Source organism: Phocoena phocoena, chromosome 17 (genome assembly GCF_963924675.1).
Source record: "Phocoena phocoena chromosome 17, mPhoPho1.1, whole genome shotgun sequence".
NCBI lineage: Eukaryota > Metazoa > Chordata > Mammalia > Artiodactyla > Phocoenidae > Phocoena > Phocoena phocoena.
In genome coordinates this window covers 36100326-36127390 of record NC_089235.1, presented here as the reverse complement: position 1 = coordinate 36127390, position 27065 = coordinate 36100326, and the positions used below count along the sequence as shown (strand labels likewise).

General features: G+C 35.2%; 1 protein-coding gene across 2 annotated transcripts in view; it reads right to left on the bottom strand.

Moving 5' to 3' along the window:
• Nucleotides 1-492: 492 nt before the first annotated feature.
• Nucleotides 493-27065, bottom strand: part of LRRC69 (leucine rich repeat containing 69) — a 92307-nt gene continuing 65734 nt past the window's right edge. For both annotated transcript variants that reach the window (XM_065895676.1, XM_065895677.1), the window contains 3 exons: nt 26132-26233; nt 19984-20163; nt 493-603 (listed from right to left, as the gene is read on the bottom strand). In XM_065895676.1, the coding sequence (XP_065751748.1) occupies nt 493-603; nt 19984-20163; nt 26132-26233 (393 nt within the window). The remainder of the gene's footprint in view (nt 604-19983; nt 20164-26131; nt 26234-27065) is intronic.

The following is a 27065-nucleotide window of genomic DNA, read 5'->3' as shown; positions in this document are numbered from 1 at the left end:
TAATGTTATAAACTGTTACCTTAATAAAAGAAAGAAAAAAAAGATGTTAGTGCCACTTAGAAAATAAGAACTCAAATGAAATCATACAAATATAGTTGAACTATCTAGCACTAAAAAGTGATTCTTTTTCATTTGCAAAACATGCATAAAATAAACACTTGTCCCCATCAAAGTCCTTAATACTATTTAGAAATGGAGGGTGGTATTCATAAAATGACAAAAGAAAATAATACTCATTTTCCACATTGATCTTTATTTTTCCATTTTTTATTTTGTTTTTAAGTCAAAGAAGAAACAGCACACTTAGAGTCTAAACAATCTAAAGGTAGACTGTAATGCTTAAATTGGGACCTTCACAATTAAATTATTTTTCTTCCTTTACTCAAGGTATTGACAAAGAGAAGAGCATGGTATCCTAAGTAGGGCATAATCTGACTGTGCAGAGCTGATGGGGCAAGTCATGTGAGGCTCTAAGTGAGCTTCTTACCTGCTCTACACTTGAGCAATTCCAAAGAGATTAGGGTCACGTTGATTAAAACATTTGTAAGAACAAATTAATATTCGAAGTGGTACCAGCTGTAGATTTCTGCTTATTTTCCAGTTCTAAAAAGTAAAGATTAAAAATAAAATTAAGGCAGTACTCAATAAATATTTTTGAATAAAATAAATATTAACTATCTCAGAGATTTCAGAACATTGATTTCTAAAGAACACACTAAAGTATTTATGCTTGATTTGCTCTTTTCCCACACACATATAAACAAACTTAACTAGCTAAGAAGGGCATATGCAACACTAAACAACATTCAATGATAAAAGATTATCTACACTTTTATCCAAAGATATTATTACATTGCCTAGCTGCAAAGTGTTTGGGATGAAGGTGAAAAAATATACAGAATCCACACAAACCTGACTCTGATCTACAGGGATGCTAAGTTGATCAATCAGCAGAGACTAATTGAACACTCAGTAGACATCTCAGTTTTACCTGTCTAGCATCCATTTCTCATGGAAATTAATCTTGCTAATACTCTGTTCATTGTCTGCAATGTTCATTAAGATCTTCACTGGCTGGGTTTCAGGCAAGTTGACCAATATATGACTTAAGTTTTTGTACTTAAAATATCTCTGATCTTAACTTCTCAATGTACAAAAAAAAAGGCAGTCAAATACCCTGTCAGCCAACTTAGTGTACATGTCCTGACCACTATTTTGAAATAATGGCAACCTCAAAGCTTACTATTTATATGTTTTATAAACAACTTTTGAAGTTGTTTATAAACAACATAGCTCTCAGAGAGAGAATCCAAAACAGAGTCACAGTTTAATTTGTTGATAATGCTACTTAGTTTTATCATAACCCACTGGTCTATCATCATCACAATCCACACTGAGAGATTTCATTACTGTTCTGTTCACTCTTCCACAAAAGAACTTTGAGGGCCTATTCAAAGGTTCAAGCACCTAAGCATAGTTATTAATCCATCCTTGAGAGAGTTTTCAGCTCTGGTGATAAATCAATGGGGAGCCAAAGCCATACATCATATCACATTTACATCCACCTCCAACAGTGACTAGGAAGGGCTCAGAGAATACACGGCACTATTCTAACAAGTATTTTGGATGAAGGTGAAAAAATGGAATCTCTACAAATCTGACTTCTTTCCTAGAAGTTTACGTGATCAACCAGGAAACATTTACTGAAATTCCCAATGGGCATCTTGTTTTTGCCTGGCAGCATCCATTTCCCATCTGCCAGCACCAAAGCCCACCTTTTCCTTTAAGGAACTACCCATTCTCCAATTTCAGTGCAAATGTCATGAAAGAGAGAGGGCAACTGATCCCACCCCCCATCTCAAGACATAACCATGTAACTCAGGCCGAGCACATGACCCAAAACCAATAATCATCAGCCCCAAAGCTTTCCCTGAATCTACTGAGAGAAGGAAGCTCTTCCTCTACTACCAGAAGGCATACTTTAGGGAGCTCTCACCTGAGAGCAAAGCCAAGACAAAGGAAAGCAGGAGGACAAATTCTCGATGAAAAATTTGGATACCTGATCCAGCAGGACTAAATATGTAGCCAGACCCATCCCTGGACCTTCTTCATCACTTGAATTAGTGTTCAGTTTCTTTAACTTGCAACCAAGAGTTCTGAAAAATTACAAACAACCAAAAACCTGCACCCTTTTAGACAAAGTGGCAAAGATACAAAGATATATAACAAACAATTCCTGCCTCTTAGAACCTTTCAGCATCTAGTTGAAAAGATAAGACATAAACACAAAAAATAACTAGAGGGCTTCCTTGGTAGCGCAGTGGTTGAGAATCCGCCTGCCGATGCAGGGGACACGGGTTCGTGCCCCAGTCCGGGAAGATCCCACATGTCACGGAGTGGCTGGGCCCGTGAGCCATGGCCACTGGGCCTGCGCGTCCGGAGCCTGTGCTCCTCAACAGGAGAGGCCACAACAGTGAGAGGCCCACGTACCACAAAAAACAAACAAACAAAACAAACAAAAAAATAACTAGAAACATAAGGCTCAATACAATGATAGGTTCTATATGAGTACAGAGAAAGGAGACACCACCACAAGCTGCATATTAAGCAACACTTTACAATATAACAAAACGGTGAACTAGATGTTGAGGGATGTCCAGGATGTGGCTACCTGGAAAAGTTATGAAAGAACATTTAGAAAAGGTGAACTATGAGAGCAGTAATTCAATAATGTGCATTTGGTAACTGGGGAAAAAATACAGTATAAACAATAAATGGATCATAAAATCTTGAGTCATGGGATATCAACAATAAGCATATTAGTCCAGGGACAAAAAGAATTCATAAGTAGTTGTTCAATGATAGACACATTATGTATAATATTTCAGATCTACTTTATATGAGATCATATTGATTAATTAGATTATAATGGCTTAATGTTAAAATTGTGCTTGAAGAACTAGTGACAAAAGCCAAAACCTAAATGTGGCCTTTTCCTTTTCCGTATACATAGTAGATAACCCTCTCATCCAACAAGCTATTCTTGTCCACTACTGTAACACATCTCATCTAGAACTAAAGGGCTATTAAAATAAACCATGCTATATGAACTTCACTCAACTTCTGTTTAAGAAACTAGGACAGAGGAGGTAAAAGACAAACATACACCAAGGAATTAAACGTGGCCATACAGCTATCAGATTTGCTTTGTCCAGTTTCTCCATGAGGTGAAAAGTTTATAATAGAAATTACTAAAGGCATTTTCTATTTCCACTGTGGTTTTAGCTGTTTTCCCTTGGGTCATTAAGAAATTGTATGCGCAGTTTCCTTTGGCTCTTGTTGCAAGCAGAAACACAAAATGTCTGTGTCCCTCATTCCCCTACTTGAGGGTATTGTTGTTTAGTTAATTAGAATACAATGTTTTATTAAACTTTTTTTAAATTTGTGGTACCAATCTGTACTTATAGTTGTCACATTCATGGTAATCTATGTATAGGTTCAAACATTTTGACTGCTTCAAGCAGTCATTCACCAGTTACATTAATATTTTTTGAAACATCTTTATTGGAGTATAATTGCTTTACATGTTGTGTTAGTTTCTGAGGTACAACAAATGAATCAGTTACATGTATACATATATCCCCACATCTCCTCCCTCTTGCATCTCCTTCCCACCCTCCCTATCCCACCCCTCTAGGTGGTAACAAAGTACCGAGCTGAATTCTCTGTGCTATGTGGCTGCTTCCCACCAGCTATCTATTTTACATTTGGTAGTGTATATATGTCAATGCTACTCTCTCACTTCGTCCCAGCTTACCCTTCCCCCTCTCTGTGTCCTCAAGTCCATTCTCTACAACTGTGTCTTTATTCTTGTCCTGCCCCTAGTTTTTCAGAACCATTTTTTTTTTAAGATTCCATATATATGTGTTAGCATACGGTACTTGTTTTTCTCTTTCTGACTTACTTCACTCTGTAGGACAGACTCTAGGTCCATCCACCTCACTACAAATAACTCAATTTCATTTCTTTTTATGGCTGAATATTATTCCATTGTATATATGTGCTCAATTTCTTTATCCATTCATCTGTCGATAGACACTTAGGTTGCTTCCGTATCCTGGCGATTGTAAATAGTGCTGCAATGAATATTGTGGTACATGACTCTTTGAATTATGTTTTTCTCAGGGTATATGCCAAGTAGTGGGAGTGCTGAGTCCTATGGTAGTTCTATTTTTAGTTTTATAAGGAACCTTCATACTGTTTGCCCTAGTGGCTGTATCAGTTTACATTCTCACCAACAGTGCAAGAGGGTTCCCTTTTCTCCACACCCTCTACAGCATTTATTGTTTGTAGATTTTTTTCATGATGGCCATTCTGACAGGTGTGAGATGATACCTCACTGTACTTTTGATTTGCATTTCTCCAATGATTAGTGATGCTGAGCATCCTTTCATGTGTTTGTTGGCAATCTGTATATCTTCTTTGGAGAAATGTCTATTTAGGTCTTCTGCCCATTTTTGGATTGGGTTTTTTGTTTTTCTGATATTGAGCTACATGGGCTGCTTGTAAATTTTGGAAATTAATCCTTTGTCAGTTGCTTCATTGGCAAATATTTTCTCCCATTCTGAGGGCTGTCTTTTCGTCTTGTTTAAGGTTTCCTTTGCTGTGCAAAAGCTTTGAAGTTTCATTAGGTCCCATTTGTTTATTTTTGTTTTTATTTCCACTTCTCTACGAGGTGGGTCAAAAAGGTTCCTGCTGTGATTTATGTCATAGAGTGTTCTGCCTATGTTTTCCTCTATGAGTTTTGTAGTGTCTGGCCTTACATTTAGGTCTTTAATCCATTTTGAGTTTATTTTTGTGTATGGTGTTAGGGAATGTTCTAATTTCATTCTTTCACATGTAGCTGTCCAGTTTTCCCAGCACCACTTATTGAAGAGGCTGTCTTCTCTCCATTGTATATTCTTGTTTCCTTTATCAAAATAAGGTGACCATATGCATGTGGGTTTATCTCTGGGCTTTCTATCCTGTTCCATTGATCTATATTTCTGTTTTTGTGCCAATACCATACTGCCTTGATTACTGTAGCTTTGCAGTATAGTCTTAAGTCCATGAACCTCTTCCTCCAGCTTTGTTTTTCTTTCTCAAGATTGCTTTGGCTATTCAGGGTCTTTTTTTTTTTTTTTTAAGACGATGTTGGGAGTAGGAATATATTTATGTATTTATGCTGTGTTGGGTCTTCATTTCTGTGCAAGGGCTTTCTCTAGTTGTGGCAAGAGGGGGCCACTCTTCATCACAGTGCACAGGCCTCTCACTATTGCGGCCTTTCTTGTTGCAGAGCACAGGTTCCAGACGCGCAGGCTCAGTAGTTGTAGCTCACGGGCCTAGTTGCTCTGTGGCATGTGGGATCCTCCCAGACCAGGGCTCGAACCTGTGTCCCCTGTATTAGCATGCAGATTCTCACCCACTGTGCCACCAGGGAAGTCCTCAGAGTCTTTTGTGTTTCCCTAAAAATTGTGAAATTTTTTGATCTAGTTCTGTGAGAAATGCCATTGGTAGTTTGATAGGGATTGCACTAAATCTGTAGAATGCTTTGGGTAGTGTAGTCATTTTCACAATGTCGATTCTTCCAATCCAAGAACATTGTATATCTCTCCATCTGTTTGTGTAATCTTTAATTTCTTTCATCAGTGTCTTATACAGGTCTTTTGCCTCCTTAGGTAGGTTTATTCCCAGATATTTTATTCTTTTTGTTGCAATGGTAAATGGGAGTGTTTCCTTAATTTCTCTTTCATATTTTTTGTCGTTAATGCATAGGAATGCATGAGATTTCTCTGCAGTGATTTTGTATTCTGTTACTTTATCAAATTCATTGATCAGTCCTAGTAGTTTTCTGGTAGCATCTTTAGGAATCTCTGTATATAGTATCATGTCATCTGCAAACAGTGACAGTTTTACTTCTTTTTTTCTGATTTGGATTCCTTTTATTTCTTTTTCTTCTCTTATTGCCATAACTAAAACTTCCAAAACTATATTGAATAATAGTGATGAGAGTGGGCAACCTTGTCTTGCTCCTGATCTTAGAGGAGATGGTTACAGTTTTTCACCATGGAGAATGATGTTGGCTGGGAACATATTTTACCAAAGGCCATTATCAGCTTTGTATTGAATAGGAAACTTTGCATGTGATTATTCTCTAACTTAATACTTACTATTTCTGATATAATATCTCTCATGGCTAGTAATTGTTTCCTGGAAATTTTACTGAGAAAAATGGACTCATCATAATTCCTTGGTAACATAGTTTTCCATCGAGAGTCATCGAACTCAATAATGTTATATGAGAAAAGAATGTCTCTAATACCTTATCTCTTGATACCCATTTAAGTTTCTATTTTCATTTGTGGCATCATCTCCAGTATGACATATATTTCTACCAGTATAAAATATGTCCATTTGAAATAAGCTTTTACAAAGGAATTACAACACACATTCTTATAGTAGACATGTCTTCACAAACCTCAATTAATAAAACCTTACAACGCTGTCAAAGATAATTACTGCTTTGGTCATTGTTTACAGTTAGAAACTGAAACACTAAAAGATCCTTTCTGTCAAGCCAAAGTCAGAGAAGAGGCAAAGGAGTCGGTCTATGATTAGACATGCTTTTATATCTTTTTACCAAAATCTTTAAAATGTGAAATGCTATATAAAGTCTAATTTTCATTCTTTACTCTTTACAGTGAAATGCATTATTTCCTGAAACAAATAAACATATGATTATAATCCTCTTGCTATTTTATGGAAAAGTAGTCTTGTGCTTTAAGTTTGAATATGCATGTTTACTAAGTTTTATATTTGTTGAATGGTGGAATTGAGAGATGTTTTTAAAATATGCCTAAGTGATAATCACTACCATATTTTAAACTTTGAGAAATCAAAAATTAACTACATATATATTTATATCATACAGTATAAAGTAAAGCTTTGGATAAAGTTTCAATATTACATGAATCACAAGGACTAGGAAAGAAGAGATAGATGGTTTCCTATTTTCTCAATAAAAGTTATAATGGCAGGCAGGATAAAGGCTCCCCAAAGATGTCTAGGTCCTGTGACTACATATGTTACCTTACATGGAAAAAGTTAATCACACTTTGCAGGTGTGATTGACATAAGGATCTTTTTTTTTTTTTTTTAACTCAAGTATCTTGAGATCAGGAGGTTATCCTGAATTATCCAGCTGGACCCAATTTCATCACAAGGATCATTAAAAGTGGAAGAGGGAGGCAGAAGAGAAGGTCCAAGGGATGGGGTCTGAGAAGAACTAGATCTGCCAATGTTGGCTTTGATGATGCAGGAAGGAGACCATGAGCCAAGGAATGTGGGTAGCCTCTAAAAGCTGGAAAGAGTAAGAAAATGGATTCTCCCCTGGAGTCTCCAGAAAGGAATGTAGCCCTTTGATTTTAGCTTTGATTTTAGCTCAGTAAGACTCATATTGGACTTCTGACCTACTAAACTATAAGATAATAAATTTTGTTTTCAAGACTCCAAGATTATAGAAATTTGTTACAGCAGCAATAGAAAACTAATACTAGCATCATGTTCCAAATTAACAGGACCAAGAAAGGCATGACTATGAGAGCCCCTCTCCCCATTATGGATTCAAGGCACTCTGGAGCTAGAAGAGACTTTGGTCTAATCACTTCATTGTCCAGATGAGGAAACTGGCCCAGATATAATGACAAGTAAGGTGACTTACCTTAGACCTCATAGTTCGAGGCAGAGACATGACTAGAATATAATTTCACTAAATTCTAGATTATTTTTAGTCATAGTATGCTTCCCAGCTTCTTTCACCAATGTAGTGTTTTGATTATAGTTTAATAACAATTTGCAGAACTGTTTGCAAGAACGAACAGTTATTGGAAAATGCACATATTTTCAAATAAAGCATAGAAGAAGCATATTGCTTTGCTGTTCTGGTCTGTCTCCAATTGATGGCTAAACATATTCACTTGAATTATCCACCCATCAATTGAAACTCAACAAGTCTAAAATGAAACTTGAGTTCCTGCCTCCCAAATCAGCTCCATCTGGAATCTTCTGGTTTTTTCCCTCACACCCTCTGAGGTTTCCCACATTCAATCAATCGCCAAGTTCTGCCATCCTTCCTCCCTCATGGTGCTTCCTTTCCTTGCATTTCTACTGCTACCCCTTATACCCCACTAGGCAAGCACTCTAACAGGTCTCTGTTCCTCAGTTTCTCTTCTCTTCAAACTCCAATTAACCCAGCACAGTACAGCCAAATGATTCCTTCTAAAGTACATCTTTTTTTTTGTATCATTGACTTGTCCCCACACATTCAGGAGGACTCCGTTTCCAAACAGGATCAAGTTCAAACTCTTTATTCTATCCTTTGACAGGTTCATAGAATTTGACCCTAATTTTTTTTTGTCTTTCTCCCACTCCCAGGCAAAAACCAACTTAACTGATTTACTTCCTTATGAACAGGACTCATTCTCCAAATTGTTCTCTTCTCCTAAAATATTTTCTCAGCTTCCTTCTCCATGTATCTGAATTCTGTCTATGCCAAGTCCCTGTACAAGTTCCAGCATCTGCCTGGGCACTTCCTAGGCCTGACAACCTACAGCAATCTCACCTTACACTTTGAAGCCCTAAAGCAATTGGTCTCATTTAACATTTTGTTTTTATAACTAGTGTCTTTTACATCTTTACAGAGTTTAAACTCTTAGATTTTAGCCATGGGGACAAACTAGGTTCCCTATTTATTTGCATTGTACTTAGCATCCAGAGTTCCCTGCTTTAAACAGGTTCTCAAATATTTATGGAATGACTGAAAGTAATTTTAAAAATACAAGATGAACATTCAGAATGACAACTTCTCTATTCCATCAGTGATAAGCGCCAGCAATGAGCACTCCTCTAAAGTTAACTGCTCCATTAAGGAAGTGTAGCCATACATTCAGGATTGCCTAGGACAGTCCTGGCTTCCTGATGATTTTCCAGTTATTAATAATGTTGCCCACCTTCACTCTCAAACACCTCTTGGCTTAGATGATACATTATATATGGTAATTCTACCCTTAGGGTAGTTTGGACTGTAGTAAGGGCAGAAACCAGAAAGAAAATCCTGCTCATGTTCCAGCCACCCATCCAGCTATGCAGCATTCACTCTACTACAGAGTGATCCTGCTCTTCATCACCATATTGGCATAATCAGTGTCCTCTGAATTTCACGTGGGAGGTTCAAATATTTTGGTTATGCACAGCTTCAGATAAATGTGCTACAGTGAATACAACTTAAGATTCTTTAGCAGAAAAAAAAATCATGTATACTGAATACAACTGTTAACTCTACCTAGCAGTTTAAGAACAAAAGGGAGAGTTCCCTAAAGGGAAAGGGGAATTCAGTGATTTCCCATAGAAGTAGAAGCAATCAAGAGACAGTGTGCGAGATCATTTATACTCTAATTGTTTTGCTGTTTTCTGAATAAAATGATAAGAATCGTTCATGCCATTTCCATTTTTCTGAACAATAAATACACATTATTTTCATGATTGTTTAGAATTAGAAATGTGATGCCTTCTGATCCTCTAGGTGTCCAGTTTACATTAAATTAACTAACCATTGCATGTTTTAAGACCTACATTTATTTTCACAGTTGACTGGTTGAAATGATCAGTTTCATAAATGAATGTCAGTGGTATATAAACAGTAATAACTTTTTATTGCTAAGTAAGATTTTGCTCTGTCAGTAGTGAGTAAAATTATTAAATGTAATCTTATGTTTCATTACTGACAGCTTGTCATAAAAAAGGAATTAAGGCTGCAATTTTTCATTTATTTTCATAAAGTAGATCAGCTTTTTCACTCATTTATAGGTGAAACCTACTCAATCTAATCTCCTTTGAATGAAGTTTTAATTACATTACATCATTCAATACAGGGCTGAGAGTTCATGTTCCATACTGTTCCCTCCCTAAACTCTTCAACTTTAAAGGAATCTAGGGAAATGTTACATTCAACTAGTGTAACTATGTGAAATGAAAATATCAAATTCATATATTGGGCACTGGATCACTCAAGTATTTGGAAAGAATTTTACGAGACTATTTAGTAACCTCTAAGTCACTGGTTCAATTATGACCCAAGTTGGTAGTAATTAAAAAGGATTAATTTTTGTTGCTGTTTTGAAGCATTATATCATTAGTAGTTATTACTTAAATATCAATTATATTGAAATTATTGACAATTCTGTAATTGCTAAGGACTAACTGAATGGCAAGGGCTATAACATTTGAAAAAGACAAAAGCATTTGAATGAATTATGGTAAAAGTTAATATTTGAGATTGTGTAAAATTTTTCATCAACTATTTCCAATCCTCTTCTCACTAATTCATGAGATAAGCATGGCATAATTTCACATTCACCTGAATAGAAGCAATTACAATTGGATATTTTGTTGTGTCTAGCCTTTTATATCAAGAACAAAGTCCCATTTGTCATCGTGTCTCCCTTCTTCAACTGTGCCCTCAGATAACAAACCCATCAGAGACAGAACATTCTGTAAAACACAACAGGGTAACTAGATGTTGGCCTTATCAAATTGGGTTCTTCCTTCACGCTAAACTCTAAAGGTTAGCATCCTGAAAAGATAATAAAAAGCTGAATGTTTTTTTAACAGAAAGGGAGGCTTCTAGGCAAACTAGTCTTTGTATACTCTCCCTTTACTTAAATAGAAAAATAGCATAAAATCCTAAATGTATGTAAAAGCAACTTTTTAATAACATGGTTAATCTGATTATCATCCCTATGTATTTTCTGTATGTTCTCACTCTAGAAACAGGGAACTAAACAACTCCATTAAAATAATGTTACACAGAAACAGACTCACAGACACGGAGAACAGACTTGTGGTTGCCAAGCGGGGTGGGGGCGAAGGATAGACTGGCAGTTTGGGATTAGCAGATGCAAACTATTATATATAGAATGGATAAACAACAAGATCCTACTGTATAGCATAGGGCACTATATTAAATATCCTCTGATAAACCATAATGGAAAAGAATATGAAAAAGAAAAAAGAAATATACATATATATATATATATATATATATAACTGACTCACTTCACTGTACAGAAGAAATTAACACAGTATTGCAAATCAACTATACTTCAGTAAAATAAGTTAATTAATTAAAAATAATTAAAAATAATGTTTTGATTGCCAAGTATCTAGTAATATATATTCCAACCTAAATTTTTATCCAATTGTTAGCCATTTTTAAATACCCTTACATTTATTTAGCATAATTTATAAATTCATACTATACACTTATTCTAATTGTAATTCCATTATCATGGAATTACATGACACATTTTTTTCACTACATATACTTACTGTTACTTGTTTAACTTTTTCGATTATTTTAAAGGTTAGAATCAGTGATTGTTTCACAGAAATTTTCCTTTAGAAAATTTTCTTCTCCCCAATTTTCCAACACTTCCATGTACTCTGCCTGTCAACTTATCTAGGAATATAACTCTATATTTTGAGCTATTTTCTCTTTCTACACTGAAGATATTATGCTATCTTTTTTCTGGACTCTGCTTTCAGTTCATTGTCATTTCTTTGTAGGTGATCTATTTTCTTAAAATTTTACCTTTTGCTCTAAATAGCTTCCCTTTGGTAGTGTACATTTTTACCAAAATGTGTCTAGGTATGGATTTATTCTTATTCTACCTGACACTCAGTGTGCTTTTTCAATGTGAGGGATCAAGTCTTTCTTCAATATTTTAATATTTTATTCCGTTAATAAGAATTCACACCCAGGTCTCTGTTTCTTTCTTTTTTTAATTGAAGTGTAGTTGATTTACAATGTTGTGTTAGTTTCAGGTATACAGCAAAGTGATTCAGTTATACAAACATAAATGTCCATCTTTTCAGATTCTTTTCCCTTATAGGTTATTACAAAATATTGAATAAAGGTCCCTGTGCTATATGGTAGGTCCTTGTTGGTTATCTATTTTATATAGAGTAGTGTGCATATGTTAATCCCGAACTCCTGATTTATCACTCCCCTCACCGCCTATCCCCTTTGGAAATGATAAGTTTGTTTTCTGTGTCTGTGGGTCTGTTTCTGTTTTCTATATAAGTTCATTTGTATAATTGTTTTTTAGATCCCACATATAAGCAATATCACATGATATTTGTCTTTCTCTGGCTTACTTCACTCAGTATGATAATCTCTAGGTCCATCCATGTTGCTGCAAATGGCATTATTTCATTCTTTATTATGGCTGAGTAATATTCCATTGTATGAACATACCACATCTTCTTTATCCATTCATCTGTCGATGGATATTTAGGTTGTTTCCATGTCTTGGCTATTGTTAATAGTGCTGCAATTGATGCAAAAATACTCAACAAAATACTAGCAAACCGAATCCAACAATACATTAAAATGATCCTACACCATGATCAAGTGGGATTTATCCCCAGGATGCAAGGATTTTTCAACATCTGCAAATCAGTCAGTGTGATATATCACATTAACAAATTGAAGAATAAAAAACATTTGAATATCTCAATAGATGCCAAAAAAGCTTTTGATAGAATTCAACATCCATTTATGATTAAAAAAAATACTCTCAAGAAAGTGAGCATAGAGAGAACATAATAAAGTCCATAAATGACAAACCCACAGCTAACATCATACTCAATGGTGAAAAGCTGAAAGCATGTCATCTAAGATCAAGAACAAGACAAGGATGTCCACTCTCACCACTTTTATTCGACATAGTTTTGGAAGATCTAGCCATGGCAATCAGAGAAGAAAAAGAAATAAAAGGAATCCAAATTGGCAAACAAAAAGTAAAACCGTCACTATTTGCAGATGACATGGTACTATACACAGAAAATCCTAAAGATGCTACCAGAAAACTACTAGAGCTCATTAATGAATTCGGTAAAGTTGCAGGATACAAAATTAATACACAGAAATCACCTGAATTCCTATACACTGACAACAAAAGATCAGAAATAAAATTCAAGTAAAAAATCCCATTTACCATCACATAAAATAGAATAAAATACCTAGGCATAAACCTACCTAAGAAAGCAAAAATCTGAACTCCAGAAACTATAACACACTGATGAAAGAAATCGAAGATGACACAAACAGAAGGAAAGATATACCATGTTCTTGGACAGGAAGAATCAATATTGTCAAAATGACCATTGTATCCAAGGCAATGTACAGATTCAATGCAATCCCGATCAAATCACCAATGGCATTTTTTATGAAACTAGAACAAATTTTTTAAAAAAATTTGTATGGAAACATAAAAGACCCTGAATAGCCAAAGCAATCTTGAGAAAGAAAAATGGAACTGGAGGATTCAGGTTTCCTGACTTCAGACTATACTATAAAGCTACAGTAATCAAAACAGTATGGTACTGGCACAAAAACAGAAATATAGATCAATGGAACAGGACAGAAAGCCCAGAGATAAACCCACACACCTATGGTCAATTAATCTATGACAAAGGAGGTAAGAATAGACAATGGAGAAAAGACAGCCTCTTCAATAAGTGGTTCTAGGAAAACTGGACAGCTACATGTAAAAGAATGAAATTAGAACATTCCCTAATACCACACACAAAAATAAACTCAAGGGCTTCCCTGGTGGTGCAGTGGTTGAGAGTCCGCCTGCTGATGCAGGGGACACGGGTTCGTGCTCCGGTCCAGGAAGATCCCACATGCCACGAAGCGGCTTGGCCCGTGAGCCATGGCTGCTGAGCCTGCGTGTCCGGAGCCTGTGCTCCACAATAGGAGAGGCCACAACAGTGAGAGGCCCGCATACTGCAAAAAAAACAAAAAAAAAAAACCCTCAAAATGTATTAAAGACCTAAATGTAAGACCAGATGATATAAAACTCCTAGATGAAAACACAGGAAAAACACTCTTTGACATAAATCACAGCAATATCTTTTTGGATACTTCTCCTAGAGTAACTGAAATAAAAACAAAAAATAAACAAATGGGATCTAATTAAACTTAAAAGCTTTTGCACAACAAAGGAAACCATAAACAAAATGAAAAGACAACCTACAGAATCTTTTGGGATTTTTTTTTTTTTTTTTTTTTTTTTTTTTTTTTTTTTGAGGTATGCAGGCCTCTCACTGTTGTGGCCTCTCCCGCTGCGGAGCACAGGCTCCGGACGCGCAGGCTCAGCAGCCATGGCCCACGGGCCCAGCCGCTCCGCGGCATGTGGGTTTCTCCCGGACCGGGGCACGAACCCGCGTCCCCCGCACCGGCAGGCAGACTCTCAACCACTGCGCCACCAGGGGAGCCCTCTTTTGGGATTTTTTAACCATTATGTTTTTATCTCATGCTATATTTTTATGCCACTGTGTTGCAGTTTTTATAATGCACTCAGACATATTTAATTGATTAAAATATATTCTTACTTTTAATTTTTAAAATGAAATTATGTAGAAACAAAATCTCTTTATTTTCTTATTCTTTCTTCCATCCTTATTGTTTCTTCAGTGATGACTAATGTTAAGCTGTGCACACACTTGTGTGTGTGTGTGTGTATGTGTGAGTGTGTGTGGGTGAAATCCTGAAGGAAAATTCTTCCATTTTTCTGGCCTGAATACCAGTCAGTCTATGTTCCACTCCACAAGTCAAGAGAAGAAAAGCCTCATATCTCTTTCACATGATAGTCTTTTAAACATAAGAAAGCAGCTGTTTGGATAATTGTATTGATATCACCATCAATCAATGAATTTATTTACACTTTCTCTTATGGTTCAAAATAAAAACGTGCATGCAATCTACAGTGCAGCAAAAAGTGACCTGAAGGTGGTATCAGGAGGTGTAAACTAAAGTTCTAATTCTGTTATTTCGTAGATATTAAATTTGTGAAGAAACTATTTAACTAACTTAGTTGCCTCACCTGCGAATGGAGACAATGAAAAATAAGTCACAAAGTTAATAAAGAGGACCGGGACTCACATTACTCAAATATCACCTTCTCAGGGAAGTTTCCCTTAAGCCTTCTGCTATAGGCTGAAGGTTTGTGTCCCTCACAAAATTCCTATATTGAAATAGTCATGACTAATGTATTAGGAGGTGGGGCCTTTGGATCCAGCAGAAGAAAAAGTAAAAATAATCTTATTTCTTGCACATCTGTCTTTGATAGCTTTAAAATTTGTAGGCACTCTACCTGGTTTTGCCCCTCCCCCACTGATTGCATTTTCTTATTCTCCTTTGCTGACTCCTGCTTCTGCCCACCCTTTAAATACTGTTGTCTTCAAGGGTTCTGTCCTTCTGGCCTTCTCACTTCACTGTGTAAATTTTCTCAGGCAACTCCATTCCCATGGCTTCAAGTGTCACACTTACATAAACAATCTTTGAATCCAAATCACCAGCTCCAACCATTCTTTGTCAAAAAACAGACAAAGCCTCATCTTGCTACTCCACTCCTTCGACAACTATAAGTAGCTGAATTGTATCCTCCCCAAAATTCATATGTTGTAGTCCTAACCCACAGTACTTCGAAATGTGACTGTGCTTGGAGACAGTCTTTAAAATGGCAGTTAAGTTAAGATGATATCATTAGGGTGGGCCCTAATTCAATATGACTGCTGTACTTACAAGAAGAGGAAATTTGGACACACATTTGTAGAGAAGGAAGATAATATGAAGACAGAGGGAGAAGACAGCCATCAACAAGCCAAGGAGAGAGACCACAGAAGAAACCAAGCCTTCTGGCACATTGGTCTTGAACTTCTAGCTTTCAGAATTGTAAGAAAATAAATTTCTATTGTTTAAGCTACTCAGTCTATGGTACTTTGTTATGAGAGGTGTAACAAACTAATATAGTAGCTTTTGAAATTAAGTTCAAACTTTACATACAAGAGCCATCCTGATTTCATACCTCTCTAACCTCATCTCCCATACTTCACACTCAGTGAGTTCCCTGCACTCACTGTACAATTTATTTGTACAATATTACCTTGAACAGGCAGTTCCTGCACCTAAAATGCCTGTCCACTGGTTCTTTATCTATTCTTATGCCTCCCTGTCATTCCAAGCACATTTACAAGCAATGCCTATTAAAATAATTTTAATGTGTATTAGGTACTCTCCAAGTACCAAGCACAATCACTGTGCTAGGACTCAGGGATACACCAGAGAATGTTCCTATTTAATTGAGATTCCTTCTTCTTATGCACCCTGTGCACACCTCTATCACAATACCTATCACAAGAATATAGTCATTCTTTCTTGTCTAAAGGTATTGATTTTTAAGAATACCCTTATTAAGTAGCTACTATGTACTACCTTTATTAAGCACCTGCTGTACCAAGCACTGTCTACCTCATGTCTCACTCATAACAGCTCTGTGAGAGAGGTATTATTTTTATACCAATTTTAGAGATGAAAACTTAGCTTCAAAGAGGAAATTAAGATGACACAGGTGGTAAATTGTAGGGCTGGTCATCAAGCCCAATTTGTCAGCTTTCAATTACCTTACTATATCACTTCTCCTAGGAATATGTAAGTTCCTGGAGGGCCAGAGCTATTATAACATTGCAATTACTCTACTTGAAATGAGACTAGCAGCTCATCAGATGATTTTGACTTGGAATCTATCAGAGCAAGAACATCTTTCCCAAGAAAGATATTCATTGGGAAAAAATGAACATGGCAAGTTGTTGAAGGTGTTCATGTCATAGCCAGTGAAAAGTAGAGTGTTTTGGAAACCTTTGCCAAATAATATGACATGTTATACTCATTAGTGTAATAATTTACTCCAGAATATAGATTGGAATATAACAATCTATTCCAGAAGGTGATGTGAATAATTCACAGATAGGTTACATAAGCAATCAAGATTACAGATGTATTTCCCATCTTGAGAACCAACATACATTTCAATTTTCATTTTCCACTGATGGTCTCTCTTATCTCTTGGTGTTTAATGTCCAACTGGTTTAACTTTTAAATTTCTCCTCAACCATTATCTCACCTTGACATTATCCCTCATTGGCAACAGCTCTGCCAGATTTTTCTCTACATTTGATGTAACATATTAATAACCTAATAGAACACAGGAGCTGGTATTAAAATCCAGTTCTTGGGCTTCCCTGGTAGTGCAGTAGATAAGAATCTGCCTGCCAATGCAGGGGACATGGGTTTCATCCCTGGTCTGGGAAGATCCAACATGTCACAGAGCAACTAAGCCCATGCGCCACAACTACTGAGCCTGCGCTCTAGAGCCCATGAGCCACAACTACTGAGCCTGCACATCACAACTACTGAAGCCTCTGTGCCAGCCCACACTCTGCAACAAGAGAAGCCACCACAATGAGAATCCTGTGCACTGCAGTGAAGACTAGCCCCCACTCGCCACAACTAGTAAAAGCCCATGTGCAGCAATGAAAACCCAACATAGCCAAAAATAAATAAATAAAAGAAAAAGTTAAAAAACAATCTTTAAAAATCCAGTTCTTGTGATTCATCAGTCATTCTTAGAAATAAAATATGTACGAAGCACTCTGCTAAGCTCTCTCTATATAATGGATGCCCATTCTAACCACTCCTATTTAACATACTACTTGAAATCCTAACCAGAACAGTCAGGCTAAAAAATAAAATAAAAGGCACCCAAACAGAAAAGAAAGTAGTAAAATTATCTTTGTTTGCAGATGATATGATCTTATATATACAAAGTCCTAAAGACTCCTCCAAAAAACTGTTAGAACTAATCAACAAATTCAGTAAAGTTGCAGGATACAAAATCAACATACAGAAAGTAGTTGCATTTCCATACACTAACAATAAAATATATGAAAAATAAATTCACAATAGCATCAAAAACAATAAAGTTCTTGGAATAAATCTGAGGAGTAAAAAAATCTGTACATGGAAAACTACAAGACTTTGGAGAAAGAAACTGAAGATGACACAAACAAATGGAAAGATATCCTATGTTCATGGATCAGAAGAATTAATATTGTCAAAATATCCATATTATCAAAAGCTGTCTATAGATTCAATGCAATCTGTATCAAAATTCCAATGACATTTTTCAAAATTTCCAATGATATTTTCAAAAATAGCAAATATAATCCTAAAATTTATACAGAGCCACAAAAGACCCCAAATAGCCAAAGCAATCCTGAGAAAGAAGAACAAATCTGGACATATCATACTTCCTGGTTTCAAACTATACTACAAAGCTACAGTAATCAAAACAGTACAGTACTGGCATAAAAATAGACACATAGTCCCATGGAAAAAAATTGAGAGTCCAGAAATAAACCCCTGCATATAAGGTCAACTAATATTTGACAAGGAAGCCAAGAATACACAATGAAGAAAGGATACTCTCTTCAATAAATGGGTTGGGAAAATTGGATAACTACATGCAGAAGAATGAAATCAGAGCCCTATCTTACACCATTCACAAAAAAGAATTTGAAATGAATTATAGGCTCAAATTTAAGGACTGAAAACATAAAAGTTCTAGATGAAAACATAGGGGAAAAAACTCCTTGACATTGGTCTCAGCAATGATTTCCTGGATATGACAGCAAAAGTACGAGCAAAAGAAGCAAACGTAAATAAGCAGGATTAAGCCAAACTACAAAGTTTCTGCACAGCAAAAGAAACTCAACAAAGTTAAAAGGTAACCAATGGAATGGGAGAAAGTATTTGCAAATTATATACTTAACAAGGGGTTAATATCAAAATATAATAAGAACTCACACAACTCAATAGCAACAAATCTAACAACCCAATTTAAAAATAGGCAGAGGAACTGAATAGACATTTCTCCAAAGAAGACATACAAATGGACAACAGGTATGTGAAAAGGTATGCAATATCACTAATCATCAGGGAAATGCAAATCCAAACCATGATGAGGTATCACTTCACGCCAGCTAGAATGGCTATCATCAAAAAGACAGGCGATAACAAGTGTTAACGAGAATGGAGAAAAGGAAACCCTAGTGCACTGTTGGTGGAAATGCAAATTTGTACAGCTACTATGGAAAACAGTATGCAGGTCCCACAAAAAATTAAAAATAGAACTACCATATGATCCAGCAATCCCACTTCTTATTATATATCCAAAGAAACTGAAATCGGGATTTAATAGACATATCTTCACTCTCATGTTCACTGCAGTATTACTCACAATAGCCAAGATATAGAAACAACCTAAGTGTCTGTTAACAGATGAATGGATAAAGAATATGTGGTGTATATATATATATATATATATATATATATATATATATATAATACAATTGAATATTATTCAGCCAAGGAACATAAGGAAATCTTGCCATTTATGACAACTTGGATGGACATTGAGGGAATTATACTAAGTGAAATAAATCAGACAGAGAAAGATAAACATTGCACAATAACACATATGTGGAATCTAAAAAAGACAAACTTAGAGAAATAGTAAAGTGGGAGTTACCAGGGGTTGGGGGCTGGGGGAAATGGAGATACTGGTCAAACTGTACAAACTTCCAGTTATAAGATAACAAGTTAGAGGATCTAATGTACAGCATGGTGATTATGGCTAATAATACTGTATCACATATTTGAGCATTGCTAAGAAAGTAGATCTTAAATGTCCTCACCACAAAAAAGAAATGATATCTATGTGACAGGATGGAGATAGTAGCTGATTCTATAGTGGTAATCATTTTGCATTTATAAATGTATCAAATCAACACATTGTACACCTTAAACTTACACAATATTATCTGTCAATTATATCTCAATAAAGATGGAAAAAAAAAACCATTACATCATCATAGAGGTCAATTCTTAGATACAAATGAAGTTAGTACTGGTCAACTTAGATAAGGACAAAGAATAAGAGGAGGTCTTATGCTCATATTCACACAAAAAATACCATTTACCTTTGATGGAGGAAAAAACTCAACACATTCCAGCCATGTGGTTAAAAAGGACTTTCCACATATTGCACATTTTCTTCCCTGCGAGATTATGTTCCTGACCTGTGGGTACCATTCTACGGCTTGCATTAGGAAAGGATCCTTTTCTGCTAGCTGATTCATTATAAATCTTGATGTTATTTCCTAGATTAAAAAAGAATATGGTTCCTCAGATTATTCTCAAAATAACTGGTTTATGTTACATTGATTCCCATTTCACTAATTTATATTTTTGGCTTATTCCTCAGTTTCTGTTAAATTAGTTTTCTATAGTATATATAATGAATTATATTGTCAATGACTGGCATTGTAAGTTTAGTGTTCAACATTATATGAAAAGGAAGTTACTTCCATTGTAATATCTCTATGTCTCTGACATACAGGAATTCAAGTTACAATAAATTTACATTATTAGATAAAGTTTAGGCTCAAATTTTGTACCTCTCATTACAATAGGCAAGGACAGTACAAATATTCAGACTGGACCCAAAAACTGAGTCTGTCATATTTACTAAGCTCTAAACCCTTACTACTTAGACTGTAGATCATGGATCAGTAGAATCTGCATCACCTAGAAACTTATTAGAAATTCAGACTTTGTTGCACTTTCAGACCTACTGAACCAGAATCTGCAGTTTAACAAGGTTTCCCGGGTATTCTGTATGTATTCTGTATGTATGTTAAAGTTTGAGAAGCACTGGACTAAGTTATCTACTGCATTGTCTGAATTGAGACAGACTGGTAAAGAGTACTGATTTCTATTACCCAAGTCTCTGAATTTGGTATGTATTAAACCTATCCACATAAATATTTCCAGATACTTCACTTTAGATAATAATAATATTATAATATTAAATAATAAAAGGGGTGGTGAGGATGGTCACGATGACCATCAACATCATCAGCTTAAAGTAAAAATATATATATATATATATAATACATAACTATATCTTCACTGAGCAAGCAAACAAAATAAACATTTGATTTACTCCATTAAATGCCCTTCATTGTTTGTGCCAATAGCATGAAGTTCTGTGTAAATGTTACAAAAACACTGCATGAATTTTAATAGTGTATAAGACTTCTTTCCTGGCCAAAGTGAAAGATTTCCCAGTGGTATTAAGGTAGTCCACATCAGGTTCTGATAGGAATCTTTGGAAATACATACCTACATACATACATATTGGGTTGGCCAAACCGCTCATTTGTTTCTTTCTGTAAGATGGCTCTAGTAGTGCTTAGTTGTCTTTAACTTCATTCAAAACAGTTTTGTTAGATTGTATTGTGACAGCTGTCATATCAGCGTGCATTTAAAATAAAACTTACCAAAATTGGTGAGTTTTTGTGTAGCCATTTAATACTGAAGATGGAAGAAAAAAAGCAACATTTTCGGCATCTAATGCTTTATTATTTCAAGAAAGGTAAAAATGCAACTGAAATGCAAAAAAAGATCTGTGCAGTGTATGGTGAAGGTGCTGTGATTGATCGAACATGTCAAAAGTGGTTTGCGAAGTTTTGTGCTGGAGATTTCTCGCTGGACGATGTTCCACGGTCAGGTAGACCAACTGAAGTTGATAGCGATCAAATCGAGACATTAATTGAGAACAATCAACGTTAAACCACATGGGAGATAGCCGACATACTCAAAATATCCAAATCAAGCACTGAAAATCATTTGCACCAGCTTGGTGATGTTAATCGCTTTGATGTTTGGGTTCCACATAAGCTAAGTGAAAAAAACCTTCTTGACCATATTTCTGCATGTGTTTCTCTACTTACACATAGCAAAAACATTCCATTTTTAAGACAAATTTTGACAGGCAATGAAAAATGGATACTGTACAATAATGTGGAATGGAAGAGATCACGGGGCAAGTGAAATGAACCACCACCAACCACACCAAAAGCCAGTCTTCATTCAAAGAAGGTGATGTTCTGTATATGGTGGGATTGGAAGGGAGCTTCAAGAAAACCAAAGTATTAATACCAACAAGTACTCCTCCCAATTAGACCAACTGAAAGCAGCACTCAATGAAAAGGTCTGGAATTAGTCAACAGAAAACACATGATCTTCCATCAGGATAACGCAAGACCGCATGTTTCTTTGATGACCAGGAAAAAACTGTTACAGCTTGGCTGGGAAGTTCTGATTCATCTGCTATATTCACCAGACATCGCACCTTCGGATTTCCATTTATTTCAGTCTTTACAAAATAGTCTTAATGGAAAAAATTTTAATTCCCTGGAAGACTGTAAAAGGCACCTGGAACAGTTCTTTGCTCAAAAAGATAAAAAGTTTTGGGAAGATGGAATTATGAAGTTGCCTAAGAAATGGCAGAAAGTAGTGGAACAAAACGGTGAATACATTGTTCAATAAAGTTCTTGGGTAAAATGAATAAAGTGTCTTTTATTTTTACTTGAAAACCAAAGGAACTTTTTGGCCAACACAATACATACAGACATAATCTTTCACTCATCTATTCCAATTAAAATCTTTTAAATAATAACAAAATCCTATAAATTCCTGTGTCTCTTTCCCTTATTTCTCTATCCATTCCACTTAACAAACATCTGGGAAAGATGCCATTATACAAAAACAGCCCTGAGCATTGGTTCCTAACTGCCTGATCCTTCAACAGCATAACCTCCTACACACTTCAGCTTATTCTCGGGGATGGTTACATAATGAGGTCATCCTTTCTGAAAGAATTACCCTTTCACACTAATATTACAGGACTCCTAAATTAGATGTTTGTTATCACTCCTCTCTAACTACTTACACAAAGCATAGGTTGTGATTCTGAATGAAACACTGATTTTAGAGGTAAGTTTTATCTACCAGAATTCAACGGCTAGTCTCACTATAAAGCCGCAGAAAACTAATAGACAAGAATTCAAACCCCAAAATAGCAGGTGGTAGAATTTGCTGAAGTACATGGACGAATAAATAGGTCACAATTCATACAGTTCACTTTTTCCATTTATGATTTCTGGAACCAAACATGTTTGTCGCACTCAGTATGTCTCTTGACAACTCTTACATTACCCATTATTTATATCCTTCTCCTACTTGCTGCCAATGTGTTACTGTGGAAGAATAACATATATCATTGAAATATAAAGTTATTACTTGAAAATTCAAGTGTATATAAAATAAGATACTTTTGGCACGACCAATAGTACATTTCAGGAAAACTCGTAAAGATACGTGCAATGCAGTTTTTGAGGATACACAACTTAATGATGGCCTAATCTCGGCACTATTTAAAAGTCAAGAAAACTTCTATGACAAATAAATTGTTCCTTTTAAATAGTTTATATGCTATTCTGTTAGAATATTTGTTAGATAACTTATGTAGGTCAGAGATTATTCTATGTTTAAACCATCATAGATTAAAATTAGTTTCGGGTGTTTCTTTTATTTTTCCTTACATATGATGATTTCATTTGAATTATAAAATTATCCATATACAAATTATATTTATATAAATATAAAAAATTATAAAATGTAAAAACAAATGTGAATCCTTAGAAGGAATATTGAACTTTGGAACTATTGTATGATCAATTGTTACTGTATGATAGGCGCTAAAATGTAGCATGAAGAGCAAAGATACTGAGTCAGAGTCAGATAGATAAATAGGTGCAAATCCTGGCTCTGTGACTTATTAGTGTGACCCTATTTGGACAAGTCCTTAACTTCTCTGATCTTGGATACCTCACCTGTAAAATAGGGATTTTTTTTCCCAGTACTATCACATAGAGTTCAGAGAATTAAATTACATAACACAGGTAAAACTCAGTCTGGCATCTGCTGATGCAGTATATTCTAGCTAATATTTTGTTATAATGTAGTTATAAATATTAAATTTTAGTTCACAAATCTCTGAGGTGAGGAAATGTCTTTAAAAAACCTTAACGAATGCAAAGCCTGAAACAATCCCTATAGTTTTTTGACAGCCCAAGTAATTTAATCATTAATGTTAACCAAATACCCAGTAGAAATGGCTTTTACTTTAAGTACAAATATAAAATGTATAATAAATTTATCACCTTTCTAAGAAAAATTCTTAGAGATACTTTCAAAAATACCCAAGTCATTTATGTACTGTAAGTAAAAATCATTACTTCTACTAAATAAACAAAACAAAAATCCAAAACTGTTGTGTTCCTGGGTCCTTAGTTTTGAAATGAGAAGGAAGAAATATTGCTCTCTCACCCTGCTCCTGGGTCCCAGGCCCAAGGTAACATTCTTGCTCTCAAATGCTCCCTGTAAGACACCTGCCACATTGGGTTAACTGCTCATCCAGTCCCCTCCACAAACCAGAACCTCTTCCAACCAGAGACTACCCCTGTTTCCCTTTCCCTCAGTTTCTGGCAGCCCCTTTCTGAGGCAATACTGCAGCATGGAGTCTGGAGCAAAACTGCTTAGAATGGCATCAGCATTCCAAAACTTACTAGCTCTGTGAACTTGGACAAGTTATTTAACCTCTCCGAGTCTCAGTTTATCTATAAAAGGGGACAATAACAGTACCTACCTTTCAAGCGTTAATGGAGGACTAAATTAGTTCATTCCTGTTGCGTGCTTAGAACAATGCATTGCCCATGGTAAGCATAATAAGTGTTAGCTGTCTATTATTATTGTTATTATTTTACTACTACTATTCTGAAATACTTGATTCAAGGAGATAATTAGGTTATAAGGAATTAAACAAATTAAATACTTCAGTTTTTAAAATTATTTACAATTAAACATCAAGTGAGTTTTTCTTTACTTGAGAGTGGGAAATAATACTGTTTGTGGAAATATAGATTGATTCTCTGGAAAAGAATTTGAAAAGAGCTAATCAGACTTTAAAAGATGAAAGTTCTTTGGCCCAGCAATTTCACTCACAGGGATAATATAGACATAAGAAGAGGGCAGTCATCGTAGCCTTGTTTATAAAGGTCTAAAAGTTATAAAATTATTAATAATCTAAACAGCCAACAGTAGGAAAGTAGTTTAAAATATTATGGTATAACCATATACCAGAATATTATTATGTATTCATCAAAAAAGATGTCATAGATATATTTCTTATTGATTGGAAAGATATTCACAATATTTTGAGTAAAAAAAGCAAGTCTCTAAATAGTATGTGGAGTTTGAAATCATCTTTGATGACAGAAATTTCTGGACTTATGGAAAGTTCTAGCAGAATAAATGTCAGAGAGAACAGTGATTGTAACTCTGCATATTGGATTTCTGAGTTTTTTTTTAATCAATTTCTATTGCCATTTTTCTAATTTCTCTAAATAAGTCTGTATACTTTTATAATAAATTTTAAAATAAGTATGGCATTATAACTAATATTTTCTTCCTCACTCATCTGTATTTTCTACTTTTCTGTATTAAACATATATTACTTGTGCAATAAGGGGGAAATGTTATTTTTTTAAACTAAATTGTCAAACAAGGTTTGTTGTTTCCTGTAACCAGGAAACTTGAATCCTATGCAATTCTTGAAAGTTTTAAGACAATTCTGCATGTTCAGCTACAGACCTAAAAGGACCTGAGGAGTCCAAATTCACGATGGAGACTCATACTTAAATGTGGAAAGATCTGAAATCTTTAACTCATCTATCACCAAAATACTCACAAAGAGAGTCTCGTAATGTATTTCCCTATTCCTTCCTTTAATATCATCAACTTGTTGACTAAAGGGAACACAGTTTCTGGATCATATTCATTTATCCACTAGGAGTGGGGACAAGTGAAAAGGGGATGGAAGAGACAAAACACCCCAGTAAGAACTAATCAAATATATCCTTAGATAATACTGAAAAAATACTTGGAGGTTAAAGTGAAAACAAATTCCTTTGTTTTCAACAAAATGTTTTCATCCAATAAAATGTTCAAATGTCTCTGAATTTGGTCACTCTGGAAATCAGATAGGATTACAATGGATTCTTCAAGCAAGTCAAAAAGATTATAACTAGGGTCCACAATGCCAATGGATTATGGTTGTATGGATCGTTCGCTGGCTTGGCAAGAATGCTTTAGAAGAAAACTCTTTAAAACTTAAATCATGGCTTTAGTTTGAAGACCTGTGTGAATGCTATAAGGCTTCACCTGTAGACTCCAGATGTCCTCGTGTTTTACAGCATTAACTGGCTGCTTCAGGAACAGTGGGTTTCCCTCACAGTAGAACTCCCTCAGCTTCAGGTCTTGAAACTTTCAAAACAAAATAAAAACTTCACTACACAACAAAATAAACTTCATTTCTGAGCCTACATCTTCAATAAAATTAGACTAAAATTACTTTATTTATGACGTATTCCACATTAGTATTTTAACAGCAGGGCATACTCTAGTTATTAGAAGCATAAGAATCTTTATGTTGGCATGGATGGCAATGACCTTAGAGGTCACCAGTGACATCCCCCATACTAGACAGCTGAGAAAAGTTGTTCAGGATCAGAGAATTGTTAGTAATAGAAGAGAGGTTAATTAATCAAATGATGGGAACTGTTTGCAAATAATACGTTTGTTAGGAACCAAGTATGATGAAAAATGACACTCTAATATACACCAAAATCTAGGTCTCAAATACTGTCTTATGATCCATTCATTTATGATCAGTGAGGAAGGTAAGGGAAACAGAGGAACATCAAAAAATTATCATTATATTGAAGTACAGTTGATTTCTCTGTTGTGTACAATGAAAAGAAAAATATATAATTCACAAGGATATGGAATCTTCTATGAAGAAAACCTAAATTCAGCTGGATTCTACCCCTTGAGTAGAAAAAAAGTAATTCTCTTATGTTCATATTATATCTTTTTGAATTATGGTTTTCTCAGGGTATATGCTCAGCAGTGGGATTGCTGAGAAAACCATAATTCAAAAAGACATACGTACCCCAATGTTCATTGCAACACTATTTACAATAGCCAGGACATGGAAACAACTTAAATGTCCATAGACAGATGAATGGATAAAGAAGGTGTGGTACATATATAGAATGGAATATTACTGAGCCATAAAATGGAATGAAATTGGGTC